The sequence below is a fragment of the Adiantum capillus-veneris genome, chromosome 2, assembly GCF_014529385.1.
Source record: "Adiantum capillus-veneris isolate H3 chromosome 2, ASM1452938v2, whole genome shotgun sequence".
In the NCBI taxonomy this organism is placed as follows: domain Eukaryota; kingdom Viridiplantae; phylum Streptophyta; class Polypodiopsida; order Polypodiales; family Pteridaceae; genus Adiantum; species Adiantum capillus-veneris.
This window is the reverse complement of record NC_140932.1, coordinates 176,994,105-177,015,076: the sequence shown is the minus strand read 5'-3', so window position 1 is coordinate 177,015,076 and position 20,972 is coordinate 176,994,105. Positions and strand designations below refer to the sequence as shown.

The following is a 20,972-nucleotide window of genomic DNA, read 5'->3' as shown; positions in this document are numbered from 1 at the left end:
TTGGTTCAGGTTCAGAGCGGCGAGACAATCTCGCTAGGACAATGTATAGAGAGCATGCAAGGGCCAATGTACAAGAATTCTTTGGCAATGATGCCTTGGCAGAGATGGATTCATCATCAATGGAAGCATCATCATCATTAGCTTCTTCCTCTTCTACGTAGAGCTTTGCAACGAAACCTTTCATTGTAGAACTGGCATGCTTATTATGTTTATGTCCTCTTTCAGCTTGTATCTCATGAGATTCCTTTAATACATCTTCAATGTAGCTTCTCTATATGTGTTTTTTCTAAAGGTTTTTATGTTAATCAAATTTCTCTTCCGCCACCCTGTGTGAATGCATGGTGCGGCGGAAGATATGTTGGTTCTCTATTTCCACCTCCCGTGTGAACTGATGGATGGCGGAAGAGTTGGAAATGAAGCTCTTCCACCTGGAAAAGGGTCTTTTTCTTTGCTATTTCCGCCGCCCTCTTGTGAACCCAGCCTTATTCGACGCCCACTAGTTTAGCTGCTGCTAAGACCTGAGCTTTCCGCAGACAGGTAGCAGGTACCTGGAGATGATGGAGCCTGATCGATCGAAGTGGGTGATCATTTATCCTGTTTACTTAGACTCCAAGAAGACGCTGGCGGAGGGACGTCGAATTGCTGTCAGCCATTCTTGCGAGAACCCAACCGCCTCTGAAATTGGAGAAAGCTGCAGTTTTCTCAGCCTTGCTTATGTGCTGGAGGTAGGCAACACTATCTTCTGTGATTTTACCTTTCTCTCTCGTTTTTAGGGACATTCTCATCGTGCAAGTCCAGTGGAAAGGTATCTAACACTTTCTAATCGACAATCTTTCCAAGTATGAGACGAGGAGAGGAACGGAGTGGCTTATGACATTTTGTATACTAGTACGGCCGGCGGCCTCTCTCTCTCTCTTTCTCTCTCTCAGTTTTGGAGTTTAGCCTTCATGTCGCAGATTTCGACACATGTAAAGGGCTCCCCCTTCCGCCGTATTATGTTAGTTTAGATGATTAACGTTAGGAAACAATCCACAATCATGGGATGAGGAGGTCGAGAAAGAAGATCATGGGATGAGGAGGTCGAGAAAGAAGAGCTTGAGAGAATTGCGATCGCGACAAGTTGCTGTTTTTCTTTGTTTCCAACTTTTAGATTTCGTAGACGGGGCTGATCTAGGAGAAGGATCCTTAGAACACACCTTTACAGTGTGTAGGATTGGAGGAGAAGGTTCCCTCTACAGAGTTGTCTGCTGGGAATACGCTCTGCGAGTTCCAAGTCTTGACAGGTGATGCTTTCATGTTTAGATTGTTTGGCCTATGATTGTTTTGGTTGCAGGTGTTCTCTCTCGTGAGGAGTAGGGGAAGGGGAGAGCCTCTGCTCAAGAAAAGTGCTATAAGGAACAAAGCGAGATCAGCCCAAAGGGTTCCATACCCCGAGATTGGGAGGAGGTTCGTACATATGAGAGTTGTAGACTCTCGAGTTCATATCTAGAAACAGAGATTTCCAAGGAGTAACTTCATGTCCAAGACAAAAGCGTAGAGGCTATGGTTCTTTGCAATAGAGGACTCTAATTAGGCATGGAGTCGCAATAGAATTATAGGGTTGCCATGCCGTGAGATTGAGAGCATTGGTTTTTAAGGATTTAAAGAAAGGAATAAAGGTTCCCGAGATTAGGGCATTGTTTTCTAGAGTTTGAGAGCATTGGTTTTTAAGGATTTAAAGAAAGGAATAAAGGTTCCCGAGATTAGGTTTTTGCCTTGATAATTAAGAAGCAAAGCCTTCCAAGACCATTGAGATGAGATATTAGAACGGAGTGTGCAAATCGTGCCCATTTTGTTCATGTGCTTGTATAGACTTTTCTCCCTAATAATTAAACTTACTTTGTGGGGCATCGTGCTCATCAATTGTAATGTGCAGCGGAATGATTGTTTGCGCTTTGCTCAAGATGAGTGCTCCGAACTGTGCTCAAGGTTCCTTTTAGTTCTTATGGAAGGGAGAGTCTTCCGTTCTTAATGGAAAGTGCTATGATCACAAATAAAGTGAATGAACACTTGTCACTGTGCGTGCAAGTGTATGAGACTGAGAGATAGAGAGAGAAGAGAGATACGACACTAGAGACGTTGTCAAACCCTCCTCTGAAGGCCCCACTCGTCGGGGAGAGTAGTCTACTTATGATTGCACAAAGTGGTACAATGCGGATGCAATGGACTGATGCAACTTGGGACTATGCCGATGACGACGACGGGGATGACCATGACGACTTTAGGGCTGAAATCTGCTGTCTTCTAACTGCTGTCCAAAAACGCTAGGGCTGAAATCTGGGACTGTTTTCGGTGGCTGAAAATGATTGTCTTGGTTGCATTTTTGAAGGCTGGAAATGGGTTACTTCTGCAAACATCTAGGACGGAATCGGCGGCTGTGTTGAATGCTGAAAACGCTAAACCATCTGCAACAGATGAGGCTGAAAATGGAAACGTTGGCAGATCTGGTATGTTGAATGCTGAAAATCAAAAACGTTGGGACTGATCTGTAGCGTTAGTAAAACGCTAGGGGTCTGTGAAAGGCTGGCGATGATGGCAACTGGAAACGCCAGGTTTAGGGCTTGCGGTAGGAATCTGCTAGGGCAATGAGAAAACGCCAAGGAGAGGGAAATTGCCATAGCTTAAAGGTCTTTATGGTTCCTACTGAGAAGGTGCCTGTTGAGCGGGGAGCTCCTTCGGCCTCTTCTGCCATTTAGTGCTAACTTGGGTTTGCTTATATATTTTCTTAGCAAAATTGTCCTACCTACTTTTGTTGGAAAGTCACTTAAATTAATAAGTGAAAATTGTCAAAAATAGGGAATATAGGATAAATGCACTGGAAAATTCCCCTAACTGATTCTAATGGATTCTGATGGGAATTCTGATGATCATGCTGTGTGCAACTAGAGGATATGCATCTGTACTAAGTGACTGGGCATGCACGGTCTACGAATAGACTCAGAAAAGTGTCATATCACTTCTAATCTAGACTTGACTGGACTAACTGAACCCTGATCATGCTGTAGCTTGTCCACGGACACATAGGGTTGGGATGTGTCACGTGACATCCCCTCCTTTTCAAAGTGAGGTATTGGTACCGAACTGTATGGCGTCGAGGGAGATCGCCAATAGCATCCGGAATCCTGGAAGGGACTCTTCGTCGGCCCACTCTGATGTGTGGGTCGTACTATACTTGAACTTCATAAAGGTCTGCAACGCTTGCTTCTTTGGGCCGCGCCGAAAGCGACACAAAGTCCTTTGTGGCTCCTTCGATGCTTCAACTTCGTATAGAGTCGTGCTTCTTTCTTCTTCAAGAATCTCCATGGCTGAAAATTCTTGAAACCACTTCCAACACAAAAACATGAACATACCCATTTTATGTAAAGTGAATGGAAAAAATCTCTTCTTCCTCAAAGACTGTGCATGCAATGTAGATGAAAATAGATATGGAGTGACAACCCGTTCATCAAACACATGCAAACAATGAGATTGAATCTTTCTTTGATGATCTAGAGCAATCAACTGTGGCAAAACACAATGGAAATGCCCACGCTTGGTGCTCATACTTTCATGTGCTCTTTCTACGAATGTGTCATGCCAAGGAAGAGACATGGAATGTGACTTCCTTACATACATACTTTTCAGCTTTTCATGAAAAATCCGCATACATTCGTGCTCATCCATGAGAGAAACGTGCTCAACATACAATATGTCATGCCTAGGAAAAGGGATCACATAACGATGCTGACTAAAATACAGGAAACGATCACGAATGAAGCATTCGAACAATGCGTGCGTATCAATCATGCGAACACATAATACTTCCTGTGAGGGTTCTTTGGACCTAAGCTCGAGAGCCAAGATGGGTTCTTCCTGAATGATCGAATCGTCCTGTGCGGGTTCTTTGGACCTCGACTCGAAAGCCAAGATCGGTTCTTCGTGAGGGATTGAATCTACGACGAGGTTAGCTTCGCGAGAAAAAGCATCCACTAACACATCATCCTTGTGAACAATCACATCATCTTCATGCAACTCATCATGCTTGTGAGAAATCACATCTTGATCATGCAAATCATCATGCTTGTCTTTATCAATCAAATCATCATGCTGATCACAATCATGCAAATCCTGTGTGGCATGCTTGGGAGAAGAAGAGACTGAGAGAGTCTCCTTTTCCTGAATCCTTTCAATCTTGTCTTGCATATTAGCAATGAGAGATGGAGAATGAACTTATCACGAAACCATTGAATGCCCAAAATCATATCACATCCTGAGAGAGGAGAAACCACAAATCTTCTAGTGAAGGCAGCTTGTTGAATTCCGAAAAACACATCAAGGAACTCTTCCGTGATGAGAGCGTCCATATCGGGAAGAAAGCCAGAGACCTCCATAGGAGATCTTGGACTAACTTCGAGGTGGGCTCTCTCAACAAGAGAGGGCTGATCACATCATGCATACTACCTGGGTCAAACAATATGACAAAACACTGCTCCGACATACGACCATAACATTTAATGAGAGAATCATCAATGGGAGGGTCATGAGAAACTTGGGGCACACTCGCGTTATCATTAATTGCATTGATAGAGGAAGTGGGTTTTGTGGAGTCTTTATATTCATTCGATTCAAGCTTAGGACATGTTCTTTTTATGTGACCCTTAATGTGACAATGAAAACAACGACCTTCCTTAGAATAAGTTCTTTGCTCTTCCGACGTGATGTATCCTCTTACAATTCCTTGTGCTACCTTTTCATCTGGAGTAAGCTTAGGTTTAGCAATTGTGTTAGCCTTACCCTTAGATTCATTGGAAGAATTCTATTCTGAGAGACTGTTGGAAGATTGGTTAGAAGAGTTACCATTCTTACCATTCATACCGTTTTGAGGGTTCTGAGAAGTCTGCGAGTTGCAGGTGGAAGTCTTGTTCTCCTTAAGCTTTCCCTTGTTGTGCTTCATCTCCTGTGCGAGAGCAATCGCTACCGCCTTGTTGAGATCGATTGGATCTAAGACTTCCACATCAAACTTGATATAGTCGTCTAACCCAAAAAGGAATGCCTCTTTGCGTCCATCATCCGATTTGCGTAATTGGGTACCTAGCTGCAAAACACGATAAGAAAAAGACATAACCGGCATACCATTTTGCTTGAGAGCACGCCAATCGTTCTTCAATCGTGCAACGTATTGAGGTGGCATAAACCGCGCCTTGAGATTGTCTTGGAAATCAGCCCAATAAGGGGGGTGAATTCGTCGGCTTCCTCTAGGTGCGCGGCTAGCTGTGTCTCTTGCCATGCGTGGTACCAATTGATGGCATCACCGGCAAGGTACATAGCTGCCGTCAAAACCTTGCTATTTCTTGTCTTCTTAGTTGTCGCAAAATAAGCATTAAATTGATGCAACCAAGAATGAATAACCGTAGCATCCATCTTACCGTTATACTTCCTGAAAGTCAACTTCTTTGGGATTGGATGGTTGGAATCCGCGTCGTGGCTTCCGCCACTTGATGAACTCCCACGATCTTTGGGTGGTTCGGTCTTCGAGGCAAGTACATGTCGAACCAATTCTTGAGTTCGTAGTTCTCTTTGAGCCTCTTGCTCGATCTCCAAGGCCGCGCTTCGTACTGCCTCTTCCGCCTTTCTTTGTTATTTTCTTTCTTTGCGTGCGTCGCGCTCGCGTTCTAAACCAAGGCGATTGTCTTCTTGTTGTGCGGCAAGTCTTGCGTTTCTTTCGTCGCGCTCACGGTCCTTAGCTGCTTGCTCACGGTTCTTAGCTTCTTGTTGTTCTGCTTTGCTTGCGAGTTGTGCCAACGCAACTCGATTCGTTTCTTGTTGTTGTGCCATCATGTCCAACATCGACTTGACCATCATCTCCGTAGGAGCTAGTACAACTCGTGGCGTAGATGGCGAAGGGGGAGGGTCGAAAAAATCTCTTGGTGGGGAAAAATCTTCGCCGCCTATGTCACCAGCGTGTGACTACTATCTATCCTTTTTGTTGATTTCTTTCTTATTATCTATTTACTTTCACTTTTTGGAAACACCCCTCGCGAAATCTAACTGCCCTGCATTGCATAGCTAGTGTGGAACTGTCCAGAGGGAGTCCAGGCCTGAGGGCAAGAGAGCACTAAGGTTGGACAAGGACTATGGTTAGCCAAGTGGGGTCATTGACTAGCCAAAGTGGAATCCTTTGCTACAGAAGCTACATTTCAGTTTTGGATGTGGCCGCAGTGTACAAAGAGGGTCGGATGACCTAGAAAGATACAATGGCAGCATCTCCTAAAATTTAGGGAACTGCTATTTTGGGACCTGAAAATGTGTTGACGTCATTACCTCCGGAATGACAAGGGGAACATTTTTTTACTCTGCCGTGAAGTCAACTGGGCAACCGGTTGGGATATTTTTAGACGGCAACCCCGAAACGGGAAAATGCTTATAAATGTGCCAAGTGGCACATTCTGGTGCAGTTTCTAATGCAAGAGAGAGTTGGCGCTGAATTTGAAGAGAGGAGAGCCTCATTTTCAAAATTGTCACAGGTTAAGAGCTATGGAGTGCTTGCTTTCCCTCCTATGTACAGTGCGGTGCCAGGAGTGATGCCCTGCACGCTACGCACTGCCCTCTCTCTCCCCTTTGGCAGTATGTTATGTCCCACTAGTGGGCTGTTCATTTGACCAATGTACAGTTGTGTGGGTTCATGCGCGATTGCCGAGGCAAGAGCCTCTTGCACAGGTACTGGATTAGCTAGCGGCTAATCCCCTCGCACGTACAGGTGAATTCGGAGAGGTTTCACGCCAGAAATCTCGTCCGATTCAAAGGGCAAGTAGCCCTACAGATGCGGGAGCTCGAGGACTTGCTACGGATGCGACCGGCACGCGAAACGGAGCCCAAAACAGTAAATTACAGCCTGCTGTGTATTTTTGCAGGTTTAGGGTTTTGGCCCTAAACGGACCCTAATACCCCCAGGAGGTTCGGGGACGCATGGGGACCGCTGTACTGGCGATCTGGCGCATTTTCAGGGCTGAAAACAGAGCATTCAGCGTGCTGCAGATTCTCGCTTGGTTTTGCAAAGTGCCTGTATGCGTTGGGAAAGTCAGTCAATGCGTGGGAATACTGACTGTGAAGGGTTCTAGTACAGTTATGTTGCCGAAATCGGGTTGGAACAGTGGAAATTCAGCCGAGTTTGTGCGGGGCAGCTTGTAGGGAACCACAACGTTTATTCCCTCTTTTGAACAATAAAGAAATACCGAAAGGGGCGCCTAAGTTAGGGGCCAATCTGGTGTCCGTCTACTCATACAGGTGCAATCTAGCAGCCTGTATCCCTCTCCCCTTTGTTGTGTCTTGAAAGTACAGGTAAAATAGACGACTAATAATGGGTGAAAGCTAAATCAAGGTTTAAAGTAAAGTCTACCGCCCTTTTTGGATTGTACAGGCCGGATACATGGTTCCATCGACGGGATTAAATCACTTTTTCCCATAGAAGTGAGCCTTGGTCAGTTTTGGGCTTGGACACAGGGGATCATAGACCAGACACAGGGAATTGCAATTATGGCTGACAGACCATATGATGTGACCGAAGAGGTTTCCTCTTCACAGGGTCAACAGACACATGAAGTGGGTGAGTCCTCAAGACCACCACAGACAGATGACGATATATTCAGGACCCAGTTGGCTACTGCTGTGGCTAGTTCACACAAGTAATGCAGAACCCGAGGTTTTTAGCCTTTCTGCAACCTCTTGTTCCGTCCCGGTAAGTTGGGTCACTGGATCATATTCAAAAGCCTGTTAAGGCTCGAGCACAGGTGATTCATACCGCACAGTCAATGGAAACACCTGTACACTTGACGGAGAACATGCAGTCTCCACAACTTATGCCTAAGGTGCAAGAACAGGTGGCTGAGATGCCAGTCTTTCAAGCTGTACCAGTTCAGCCCGCCACCTTTCAATAGCCTATAGGTGGTTCTAATGGGCAAGGAAGCAACCTACAGGCTATGCAACAGGTCTTCCCACCACCTTCAGTACACCCTGGCTATTTTGGAGGTGGATGGGTATTCCAGAGCATGGCTGGTCATGCACCTGGAAATCAGTTTTACACGCCAGGAACAGTGTTCGGGGGTGCTCAAACGATGATGCCTAACCCCATGTATGGTGTCACGGGCATGCTACCAGGTTTTCAGAGCACTCAGGGCCAATTTGGGATGCCACAAGCAAATTTTGGTATGGCTGGAATTACAAATCAGCAGCCAAATATGGCGTTTCCAGGTCAACTTAATTGCGGTCAGGGAACACAAATGAACCCTAACAGTGTTCCCATGTTTCAGTCACTTCCATATGACAATTTGACGCCGCTGGAGAGGCCAACTCCGTACAAAGAAGGTGGCAAAGGTGTGTCATTCACGACCTTTACAGGGTTTGATGACAGGAAGAAGGCTCTCTCATTCCTCCAGCAGTTTGACAAGGCCTATGCAGGGGGAAACTTTACAGAGGCTTCAAAGGTCCGCAAGGCAGCCACTTTCTTGACAGGGAATGCGGGACAATGGTGGACAACTTTATTGCTTCAAGGGCAAGCTCCGTCCACATGGATTTACTTCAAGCAGATTTTTGCAGCAGCATGGTTATCTGATGACTTTGAAGCAGATGTCATGACAGAATGGCACCAGCTAAATGCTGCCACTTGCAGAAATCTGGATGATTACAATCGAAAGTTTTGGAAAGCTCTACTTCCAGTAACTTCCTATAGGTTTGTGCCATTGACAGAACAGATTGAAAAATACTGTTGTGGCCTACCCAAAGGATTGAGAAAATACTGCACGAAGACAAAAGTCACTACTTTGACGCAGCTCATCGAGGTAGCAAACACTGGCAATGGTTTGCTCAAGGGAGAAGATTGTGAATGTAACATTGGCGTCAAGGCAGGATCAGGCAAGAAAAATTCAGCCAAGAAGCACGTTCCCAATGAGGCTCCTAAAGGGACTCAGGAGTAAGCCAAACGCAGGGAAAGACAAAGCTACGGTTGAATCAGAAAAAGGACCAGCAAAGAAATGGAAAAGACGTTTTCCTCGCAAGTCAGAAGAGCAAAAGAAGGTCCTGAGGACAGAGAACAAATGCTTTATATGTGAGCAACCTGGCCACATTGCTTACAATTGTCCTACAAAGAAAAGGCCAGTTGATTCTGATGACAAGGAAGACAAGAAAGGAAAGAAGCCCATGGCTGGTCTAGTGCCAGATATGGTGGGCGACAAGCCAAATTCAGATGCAAGTGAGCTTTGCAGAGTATGGGGAAAGGTCAGGGATCAAACAATGCTTATCTTCTTTGATCCAGGTGCCAAAGCCAACTTCATTTCCCCAGAATTGGCTTCAAAGTTGGGAATCAGACCTGAAGAGATGGGGTATACAGCAGAGGCAGGTTTGGCATGTCCTGGCCATACAGAGGCTGTGACACCCATCATTGGAAAGTTGCGTCTACATATCCAGTCCTATGTAGATGCTGAAGAATTTTACATCATGCCACTGGACGGATGTGATGTGTTGTTAGGTATTCCTTGGTTGTTTCGTGTACAGGGAATCATGGATGCCTACAACAAAAAGATCATTGTACAGAGCAGGGGAAAGACTCACATTCTGGATGTAAAGCTTAAAGGGGAGTCTATTCCCACTGTATCAGCTTCTGCTATTACTTCTGTAATGAAAAAGCATATTTCTGCGTACTTGGTTTTTGCACGTGAAGTGTCAGATTGTGATGAATCAAATTTATCTGTGCTAGATAAAGAAAGGTCAATGTTTTTATAACAGTATAGTGACTGTTTTTCCGATTCATTACCGTCTCAATTACCGCCAGAGAGACCTGAGGACCATGCGATAGATTTGGTGCCAGGCAGTAGCCTACCAAATAAGCCTCCGTACAGGGTTAGTGCGGCTCAACAGAAAGAGATAATGGGCCAAGTACAGGAGTTGTTAGAAAAGGGGCTGATTCAGCCGAGTTCATCTCCATTCTGTTCTCCAGTGTTGTTGGTGTAGAAAAAGGATGGCTCATGGCGTATGTGCATCGACTACCATGCACTGAACAAGAATACCATCAAGAATACCGTGCACTGAACAAGAATACCATCAAGAATAGGTTCCCTATACCTAGAATTGATGATATTATGGACAAATTAGAAGGATCAACTATGTTTAGCAGGATAGATCTAAAGAGTGGGTACCATCAGATCCGCATTAGATCAGAGGATGTGCACAAGACTGCTTTTAGAACGACGTTTGGTCTTTACGAATTTTTAGTGATGCCCTTTGGTCTCACAAATGCTCCTGCTACGTTCAATAGGATGATGGACAGAATTTTCCGTCCACTCCAGCAGTTTGTTGGTACATTCTTTGATGACATGATAGTCTACTCAAAGAATGAAGAGGAGCATAGGCATCACTTGGCCATTGTGTTCAAAGAGCTACGCGGTCATAGGTTGCTCATCAATGCAAAGAAAAGTGAGTTTTTTCAAGAAGAGATTCACTTTCTGGGACACATTGTCTCAAAGGATGGTGTCAGAATGGATCATGGCCAAATTTGAAGACGGTGCATGATGTCCGAAGCTTTTTGGGACTATGCTCCTATTACAGAAGGTTTGTCCGAAATTTCGCTGAGATTGCTTCACCTTTACATGCTCTTCAAAAGAAGGCAGTCACCTTTAGATGGACACAAAAAGAGATTTCAGCTTTTAATCTCTTAAAGGAAAAGATGACTTCAGATCTAGTCATTGTGTTGCCAGATCTTAGGAAGTCATTTGTGGTCCAGTGTGATGCCTACGGCAGTAGCATTGGTGCAGTGCTAATGCAAGATGGCAGGGTAGTAGCCTATGAGAGCAGAATTTTGCAAGGGCCAGAGATGACCATGCAAGTCTATGAGAAAGAGTTACTGGCTGTGATTCATGCGCTCTTAAGTTGGAAACACTACCTGCTAGGTGCAGATTTCGTTGTCCAAACGGATCATCAGACCTTGCGATACTTCTTGACACAAACAAAGTTATCTGAGAAGCATATGCGATGGGCAAATATCTTGTCCATGTTCCATTTTCAGATTGTGCATGTGGAAGGCAAGAACGTTGTGGCTGATGCCTTGTCTAGGAAGCCACAAATTTCAGCTGTGTCAATTCCTTATCATCATGAACTTGATGATATGAGAGAACAGTATGAAAATGATGAAGATTTTGCAAGGGTCTTCGAGCAGCTAATGCAAGGACAACGTCATGAACACTATCTTCTCAAAGATGGGTTCATGATGATGCATGGTAGATTGTGTGTCACAAAGCCACTGCGACGCAAAGTGATGGAAGAGAGTCATGTCCCACCGTATGCAGGGCATCGTGGTATCGATGCTACAGTTAAAGCGGTTGAGACATTCTTCTATTGGCCTACATTGAGAAGGGATGTGGATGCCTTTGTGCGAGAATGCCTAATATGCCAAAAGGTCAAGTTTGACTGGCAAAAGGCACCAGGGTTATTGCAACCACTACCTATTCCAGATAAACCATGGGAAAGTATTGCTATGGAGAATATGGGCACCGCGCTCAAATTCTCTTCGTCATTTCATCCTCAAACAGATGGGCAGTCAGAAGAGGCAAATTCTACTGTCCTAGATCTGCTGAAGTGCTATGTGTCAGAGCATAAAGGAAAGTGGGAGCAGTATTTGCCATTGGTGGAGTATGCATACAATAATACCGTGCATTCATCAACTGGCAAGGCACCCTTTGAGATAGTTGAAGGTGGCAAGAAAGTTCCTTCCATACTGCATACAAAGGACAAGATATTTGAAGCAGATAAGTATGTTCAGGACATGGATGAAATGTACAAGAAGGTCAAAGTGGCCTTAGAAAGGACTCAGGCAAAGCAAAAGAAAGCAGTTGATCATCATCGTCGGGAAGTGGTATATTCACTTGGTGATTGGGTGCTTTTACGCTTTGAAAAGGCAAGGTTAAAGAAGATGAAGGGCAAGGAAAGACTGTTTCCAAAGCTAAGCATGCGTTACTATGGGCCTTTTCAAGTGTGCGACATAATCAGTGATGTTGCATATAGGCTGAAATTGCCTAACAGTTGGAAGATTCACAATGCGTTTCATGTGAGTCTTCTCAGACCCTATGTGGGTGATGTGCCAGAAGATATGCTAGCTGAAGATCAGCCGGAAGTCGAGGAACTTGACGAGATCTTGGTCCCTGAACAGATTTTGGCACACAAAGAAAGGAAAGTGAAAGGCAAGGTTGCTAGGCGTTACTTGGTAAAGTTCAGAAACTATCCACCAATGGATGCTAAGTGGATGGAAGAAGGTGAACTTGCAGAGTCACCAACTGTGTTATCACTTTACCTGGAAGCCTTCGATTTGCAACCTACCTTGACCCCTTGAGTTTCAAAGCTAAATGGATTGTCAGTGTGACAATGGCTTCTGAAACAAATGATGTACATGGTATTTAAAGTGAGCTCAAATCAAATACCTGTTACATGAATGTTAGAGCTCTACAGATTGTCAGTTTGGCAATTGCTCTTATGGAATGTCCAAAAGTTTGGTTAGTGCTATAGAAGTGAGTATTTCTTGTCAGTTTGTCAAGGATACAGTGATTGCTTCTATTGAAGAGTACATGTGTAACTGCATTCTTAAACTGTTGGTTTGGGTATGCTCGAAAGTGTTACGGGATCCAACATGTACTATAAGACAGTGGCAAAATGTGCAGCTACCATTTTGTCATTGGAAAGTTAATGACTCAAAGCAATGGCAGAGTGCGAAGCTACCACTATGTCATTGGGACAGGGTTCACACGCAAGCAATACATGAGTCGACGAGGTGTTGAATACACCAGGGTTGACAATGAGCATGTATGTGTCGTATATGTGTCGACAGGTGTTGAATACATCAGTGTTGACTAGGAGCATGAACGACATAGATGCAAACGAGGACGTCTGAGATTTCAAGAGGGGGGTATGTCACCAGCGTGTGACTACTATCTATCCTTTTTGTTGATTTCTTTCTTATTATCTATTTACTTTCACTTTTTGGAAACACCCCTCGGGAAATCTAGCTGCCCTGCATTGCATAGCTAGTGTGGAACTGTCCAGAGGGAGTCCAGGCTTGAGGGCAAGAGAGCACTAAGGTTGGACAAGGACTATGGTTAGCCAAGTGGGGTCATTGACTAGCCAAAGTGGAATCCTTTGCTACGGAGGCTACATTTCAGTTTTGGATGTGGCCGCAGTGTACAAAGAGGGTCGGATGACCTAGAAAGATACAATGGCAGCATCTCCTAAAATTTAGGGAACTGCTATTTTGGGACCTGAAAATGTGTTGACGTCATTACCTCCGGAATGACAAGGGGAACATTTTTTTACTCTGCCGTGAAGTCAACTGGGCAACCGGTTGGGATATTTTTAGACGGCAACCCCGAAACGGGAAAATGCTTATAAATGTGCCAAGTGGCACATTCTGGTGTAGTTTCTAATGCAAGAGAGAGTTGGCGCTGAATTTGAAGAGAGGAGAGTCTCATTTTCAAAATTGTCACAGGTTAAGAGCTATGGAGTGCTTGCTTTCCCTCCTATGTACAGTGCGGTGCCAGGAGTGATGCCCTGCACGCTACGCAGTGCCCTCTCTCTCCCCTTTGGCAGTATGTTATGCCCCACTAGTGGGCTGTTCATTTGACCAATGTACAGTTGTGTGGGTTCATGCGCGATTGCCGAGGCAAGAGCCTCTTGCACAGGTACTGAATTAGCTAGCGGCTCATCCCCCCCGCAGGTACAGGTGAATTCGGAGAGGTTTCACGCCAGAAATCTCGTCCGATTCAAAGGGCAAGTAGCCCTACAGGTGCGGGAGCTCGAGGACTTGCTACGGATGCGACCGACACGCGAAACGGAGCCCAAAACAGTAAATTACAGCCTGCTGTGTATTTTTGCAGGTTTAGGGTTTTGGCCCTAAACGGACCCTAATACCCCCAGGAGGTTCGGGGATGCAAGGGGACCGTTGTACAGGCGATCTGGCGCATTTTCAGGGTTGAAAACAGAGAATTCAGCGTGCTGCAGATTCTCGCCAGGTTTTGCAAAGTGCCCGTATGCGTCGGGAAAGTCAATCAATGCGTGGGAATATTGACTGTGAAGGGTTCTAGTACAGTTTTGTTGCCGAAATTGGGCTGGAACAGTGGAAATTCAGCCAAGTTTGTGCGGGGCAGCTTGTAGGGAACCACAACGTTTATTCCCTCTTTTGAACAATAAAGAAATACCGAAAGGGGCGCCTAAGTTAGGGGCCAATCTGGTGTCCGTCTACTCATACAGGTGCAATCTAGCAGCCTGTATCCCTCTCCCCTTTGTTGTGTCTTGAAAGTACAGGTAAAATAGACGACTAATAATGGGTGAAAGCTAAATCAAGGTTTAAAGTAAAGTCTACCGCCCTTTTTGGATTGTACAAGCCGGATACAGCCTCTCTCATGCTCGTCACCTGTATGCGAAGTATCCATTCCGCTTCGGGTGACGACCATGCACTATGATCTCTGGTTCTTAAGTTCACGAGGAACTTGGGTTCTTGAGGATCTTGAAAGTCTTGAGGTTTTCTTTCGCTTGCAAATCGCGTTTGAGAAGGATCTTCTCTTCACTCGAGTTCTACTCTTTTCCGTGGGTGCACCCCTTGGCGGCCTTGCGCTCACACCAAGGTTGCTTTTTTCCACCTCACATTGATTGGCCGGCCGCTAAGTGCACGGTCCGCTCTCAATGAGTGAAAAGAGACACAAGGGGAGGCTGGACAAGCCCTTCTTTGTTGGGATTCTTGTCACTCTTCAAAAAACACGACTAGGAATCGGCACACCCAAGCGAACTTGGGTTCGTGCGACCTCAACTGTCACGAGGACGTGGCAGTTATTAACCATGTCACGAAGATGTGGCAACTGCTTACCTTGGTTGTTGGTTTTTTTCCAATGGGGTTTATTTTATTTGTTTTGAGACACTCTTTTTGAAGTAGCAAACGGTCGGACATTGTATGGCCAATGTGAACGGTAGTTTCACCCGCAGACGGGAAGTGGTGGGCACTGGAATTCGTATGGTAAGAGGATGTCTAGGCTCATAGCAAGATCATATAGGTCCCCCCGTCGCACTTAGTAAGTTGGTGGATACTAGGAAGTGAACTCAATTAAGGCGTAAAGTCAAGGTGGGATCACCAACAAAAAGTATCCGACAGTTGGGCCACATTGCACTTTTGGATGAGGATAGATGGTCAGAAGACCAGTGGGAGCCCAACGGAAGCATCTCCTAAAATTTAGGGAACTGCTATTTTGGGCCGTGAAATGTGTTCGCGTCATTACCTCCGGTATGACTAGGGGAACATTTTATAACTCTACCGCGAAGTCAACTGACGCGTCGGTTGGGATATTTTAAGCGGCGAACTCGAAACGGGCAAATGCTTGAAAATGCGTCAAGTGTCATTTTCTCATGCACTTACCTCTTCAGGAAGAAGTGGCGCTGAATTTTTAAGCTGGGAAGGCCTTCATTTGCAATTTGTCACAGGTTAAGAGCTATGGAGTGCTTCCTTTCCCTCTTATGTACAGTGTGGTGCTAGGAGTGATGCCCTGCACACTACACACTGCTCTCTCTCCCCCCTACGTGCAGTTATGTGATGCCCCACAAGAGGGCTCCTCATTTGACTGATGTACAACTGTGTGGGTTCATGCTTTTGTGCTGAGGCAAGAGCCTCCTCGAGCAGGAACAGGGGTAGCTAGCTGCTACTCCAAAGCAGGCACTGGTGAGGGTCATAACCTCACCATACAGGTGCAAATGAGTGCTGTGTATGCGCTGTAATTTACTGTTTTTCAGCCATACGGACGCCAGAACCTTTGGGAATCGTGTCCCATTGGCAGAGGATAGTTAGGGGACTGTTTGGGGCTGAAAACAGGGCAAAAACCAGTAAATACAGTGTGCTGAATTTACTGTTTTTGGGCAGGAATCAGAGGGTATACGCCAGTAGAAGCGAGTTGCAGCAGGGGAATTGGTTTCGCGCAAGTTTAGGGGTTGTTATGCTGCTGAAATTTGGCCAAACAGGCGGTATCTAGTGGGATACAGTCAAAGGATTCCCAGGACTCTTCTTTGTACTTTACCCTCCTAAAGAATAAAGAAATACCGAAAGGGGCGCCAATTTTGGGGCCTATAGGTTGTCGGTGTCTCGTCGGAGCATTCTAGCTTCTGAGCCGTGTGTGTGATTAAGTGTTAATTCCCGTTACAGGTTTCCTTTGCAAAGTACTCTGTGTGTGCGTTTAAAGTAAAGAATTTCGGGTGAAAGCCAACGCCTACCGCCCTACGGGCCGGTTTCATGGTTCCGTTGCCGGGACATCAATCACTTTTTCCTGAAAGAGTGAGCCTGGATTGTTTTGGGTAAAGACAGAGTGTGCAGGAACGCGGGGATTACACTATGGCCGACAAGGGGAAGGGAATTATGGAAGAGGGTTCCTCTTCAAAGGACAGGAAGGAGATTCCTATGGTTTTTGAGATTGGCGAGAGCTCACGGCCACGTCAGTCTGTACCTCCTGTCAACGTGAATGTCCCTCCTACGTGCAGTTATGTGATGCCCCACAAGAGGGCTCCTCATTTGACTGATGTACAACTGTGTGGGTTCATGCTTTTGTGCTGAGGCAAGAGCCTCCTCGAGCAGGAACAGGGGTAGCTAGCTGCTACTCCAAAGCAGGCACTGGTGAGGGTCATAACCTCACCATACAGGTGCAAATGAGTGCTGTGTATGCGCTGTAATTTACTGTTTTTCAGCCATACGGACGCCAGAACCTTTGGAATCGTGTCCCATTGGCAGAGGATAGTTAGGGGACTGTTTGGGGCTGAAAACAGGGCAAAAACCAGTAAATACAGTGTGCTGAATTTACTGTTTTTGGGCAGGAATCAGAGGGTATACGCCAGTAGAAGCGAGTTGCAGCAGGGGAATTGGTTTCGCGCAAGTTTAGGGGTTGTTATGGCTGCTGAAATTTGGCCAAACAGGCGGTATCTAGTGGGATACAGTCAAAGGATTCCCAGGACTCTTCTTTGTACTTTACCCTCCTAAAGAATAAAGAAATACCGAAAGGGGCGCCAATTTTGGGGCCTATAGGTTGTCGGTGTCTCGTCGGAGCATTCTAGCTTCTGAGCCGTGTGTGTGATTAAGTGTTAATTCCCGTTACAGGTTTCCTTTGCAAAGTACTCTGTGTGTGCGTTTAAAGTAAAGAATTTCGGGTGAAAGCCAACGCCTACCGCCCTACGGGCCGGTTTCATGGTTCCGTTGCCGGGACATCAATCACTTTTTCCTGAAAGAGTGAGCCTGGATTGTTTTGGGTAAAGACAGAGTGTGCAGGAACGCGGGGATTACACTATGGCCGACAAGGGGAAGGGAATTATGGAAGAGGGTTCCTCTTCAAAGGACAGGAAGGAGATTCCTATGGTTTTTGAGATTGGCGAGAGCTCACGGCCACGTCAGTCTGTACCTCCTGTCAACGTGAATGTCCCTCCAGTAGTACAGGGCTTTATGACTGGGCAACTTGAGGATGATGCGTTCAAGACTCAGTTAGTTGCCGCGGTGAATGTCTTTTCGCAGCTGGTGCAGAATCCGAGGTTTATGGAATTCTTGCAAGCACCACCAATGCAACAACAAATAGGCAACCTACGCCGCGTACGGAGCTTGTTGATGCTCAAGCCCAGATACTTCATGTGGCGCAGGAGGAAAGGGAACACTCGCATGTTGCGGAGTCGGGGGCTCCAAAGCAGGTTCCTCCCGTGCTTGAACAGGTGGCTAGAACGCCTATTCCACAGATTATGCCAGTTCAGCCCGCCACCTTTCAGAGCCAGCATGCTGTCTTGAATGGACAGGGAGCTGGATACTAGGCTATGCACTGAATTTTTCGACCACCCACGATACATCCCGGGTATTTCGGGGGTGGATCAGTGTTCCAAAGTATGGCTGGTTATGCGCCTGGAAGTCAATCGTACATGCTAGGAACAGTGTTCGGGGGTATGCAAGGCATCATGCCAAACCCCATGTATGGTAGTATCGGCATGCAGCAAGGTTTTCACTGCAACCAGGGCTTGTTTGGGGTGCCACAGGGTCATTTTGGCATGGCTGGTTTTTCTGGACAGCAGCCAGATATCGCACCTCTGACTCACAATGTGAATGGCCAACACGTGCCGATCATGCCTACTACAGTGCCCATGTTGCAGACCATTCCGTATGACAACTTGGGGGCACTAGAGAAGCCGAAGGCTTATAAAGAAGGTGGTGGAGCAGTAAAGTTCAGTACCTTCAGTGGTTTCGAGGATGAGACAAAGGCACTCAGTTTCCTCGAGCAGTTTGATATAGCTTATGCAAGAGGGACTTTTACAGAGGCCTCGAAGGTCAGGAAAGCTGCCACTTTCTTAAAGGACAATGCGCTTACATGGTGGACGACATTGTTAATGCAAGGACAGGCACCCGCCACTTGGGTTTACTTCAAGCAAATGTTTGCATGTGCTTGGCTATCAAATGAATTTGAAGTCGACGTCCTGACAGATTGGCACCAGCTTACTTCAGCTTCGTGCAAGAGCTTGCTGGAGTACAATAGGAGGTTTTGTAAAGCATTACTCTCAGTGACCTCCTACAGATTTGTGCCACTGACAGAGCAGATAGAGAAGTACTGTTGTGGGCTGCCTAAAGGGCTTCGCGATTACTGTACAAAGAATAGAGTGGCTACCCTTACTTAGCTTATGGAAGTTGCTAACACTGGACTTGCCTTGTTGAAAGGAGAGGACAGTGGATTTCCGAGCAGTGACAAAGGAGGGCAGCAAAAGAAAAATTCAGCGAAGAAGCCCTTTGTGAAAACGGCTCCTGATGCGTCACAAGGGTCAGAAAAGGCCACCAAAGACAAGGATTCAGCCGGGACTTCTGGAGCGCAGGCAAAGAAACAGAAAAGGAAGCCTTTTGTGCGCAAGTCGCTCGAGGAAAAGAAGGTCCTAATGGCTGAGAACAAATGCTTTATATGCGAGCAGCCTGGTCACTTTTCTATCAATTGTCCACAAAGGAAAAGGCCAGCTGACTCAGAGGATAAAGAAGACCAGAAAGGCAAGAAGCCAAAACCCACGGCAGGTTTAGTGCCAGACATGGTGGGTGACAGGCCCCGCACAGATGCTAGTGAATTATGCAGGGCATGGGGTAAAGTTAGGGATCAGACGGCACTCATCTTCTTTGATCCAGGTGCCAAAGCCAACTTTATCTCACCAGAGTTAGCTATGAAGCTGGGCATCAGAGCTGAAGAGATGGGGTACACAGCAGAGGCAGGGTTGGCATGTGTTGGGTACTCAAAGTGTGTTACTCCCATCATTGGAAAGATGCGTCTGCATATTCAGTCGTATGTGGACACAGAAGAGTTTTACATCATGCCGCTGGAAGGTTGTGACGCCTTGTTGGGGATTCCGTGGATGTTCGGAGTGCATGGAGTCTTGGATGCCTACAACAAAAAGATCACTGTACAACATAGGGGCAAAACTCACATCTTGGATGTAAAGCTTAAAGGAGAGTCAGTCCCTATTGTATCTGCTTCTGCTATCACTTCTGTAATAAAGAATCATCTTTCTGTGTACTTGATTTTTTCACGTGATGTCTCAGATAGTGATCAGTCAAATTTATCTGTGTTAGATAAAGAAAGGTCAGCATTTTTGCAAAAGTTTAGTGATTGTTTTTCTGATTCATTACCGTTGCAATTGCCGCCAGAGAGACCTGAGGACCATCGGATAGATTTGGTTCCAGGGTGTAGCCCACCAAATAGACCTCCCTACAGGGTTAGTGCGGCGCAGCAGAAAGAGATTATGGGCCTGGTTGAGGAGTTATTAGAGAAAGGGCTGATGCAGCCTAGTTCTTCACCCTTTTGCTCCCCAGTGCTCCTAGTGCAGAAGAAGGATGGCTCATGGCGCATGTGTATTGATTACTGTGCGTTGAATAAGAATACCATCAAGAATAGGTTCCCTATTCCTAGAATTGATGATATTCTCGATCGTTTAGAGGGTGCTGCAATTTTCAGCAGGATAGACCTTAAGAGTGGGTATCATCAGATTCGTATAAGGCCAGAGGATGTGCATAAGACTGCGTTTAGAACGACATTTGGTCTTTATGAGTTTCTAGTGATGCCGTTTGGGCTAACAAATGCTCTTGCCACGTTCAACAGAATGATGGACCGGATTTTCCGCTCGCATCAACAATTTGTTGGAACGTTCTTCGATGACATGATAGTGTATTCGAAGAATGAAGAGGAGCGTAGGCGTCACTCGATCATTGTGTTCGAAGAGCTGCGCAGTCACAGGTTACTTGTCAATCCTAAGAAAAGTGAATTCTTCCTTGAAGAGATCCACTTTCTGGGCCACATAGTCTCAAAGGATGGTGTTAGAATGGATCCCGCAAAGGTCGAAGCTATCAAGACATGGCCAGACTTGAAGACTGTGCACGATGTCAGAAGCTTCTTGGGATTGTGTTCCTACTATAGAAGGTTTATGAGAAATTTTGCAGAGATAGCATCGCCTCTTCACGCATTGCAAAAGAAAGAGGTCACTTTCAGATGGACCCAAAAAGAGATTTCAGCTTTTAGTCTCTTAAAGGAAAAGTTGACTTCAGATCCAGTTATTGTTTTACCAGATCTCAGGAAGTCATTTGTGGTCTAGTGTGACGCGTGTGGTTGTAGCATTGGAGCAGTGCTAATGCAAGATGGACGGGTAGTAGCTTATGAAAGCCGAATTTTGCAAGGGCCAGAGAGGACTATGCAAGTCTATGAGAAAGAGCTCTTGGCCGTGATTCATGCGCTTTCTAGCTGGAAGCACTACCTCTTAGGTGCTGATTTTGTTGTCCAAACAGATCACCAGACCTTGCGATACTTCTTGACACAGTCAAAGTTATCCGAAAAGCATATGCGATGGGCAAACATTCTTTCCATGTTCCACTTCCAGATTATGCATGTGGAAGGCAAGAA

General features: G+C 45.9%; 1 protein-coding gene across 1 annotated transcript in view; it reads left to right on the top strand.

Moving 5' to 3' along the window:
- Positions 1-448: 448 nt before the first annotated feature.
- Positions 449-20,972, top strand: part of LOC147464121 (signal recognition particle 19 kDa protein, putative / SRP19) — a 78,640-nt gene continuing 58,116 nt past the window's right edge. The window contains exon 1 of the mRNA XM_086492960.1: positions 449-725. Coding sequence (XP_086349086.1) covers positions 555-725 — 171 coding nt within the window. The 5' untranslated portion in view covers positions 449-554. The remainder of the gene's footprint in view (positions 726-20,972) is intronic.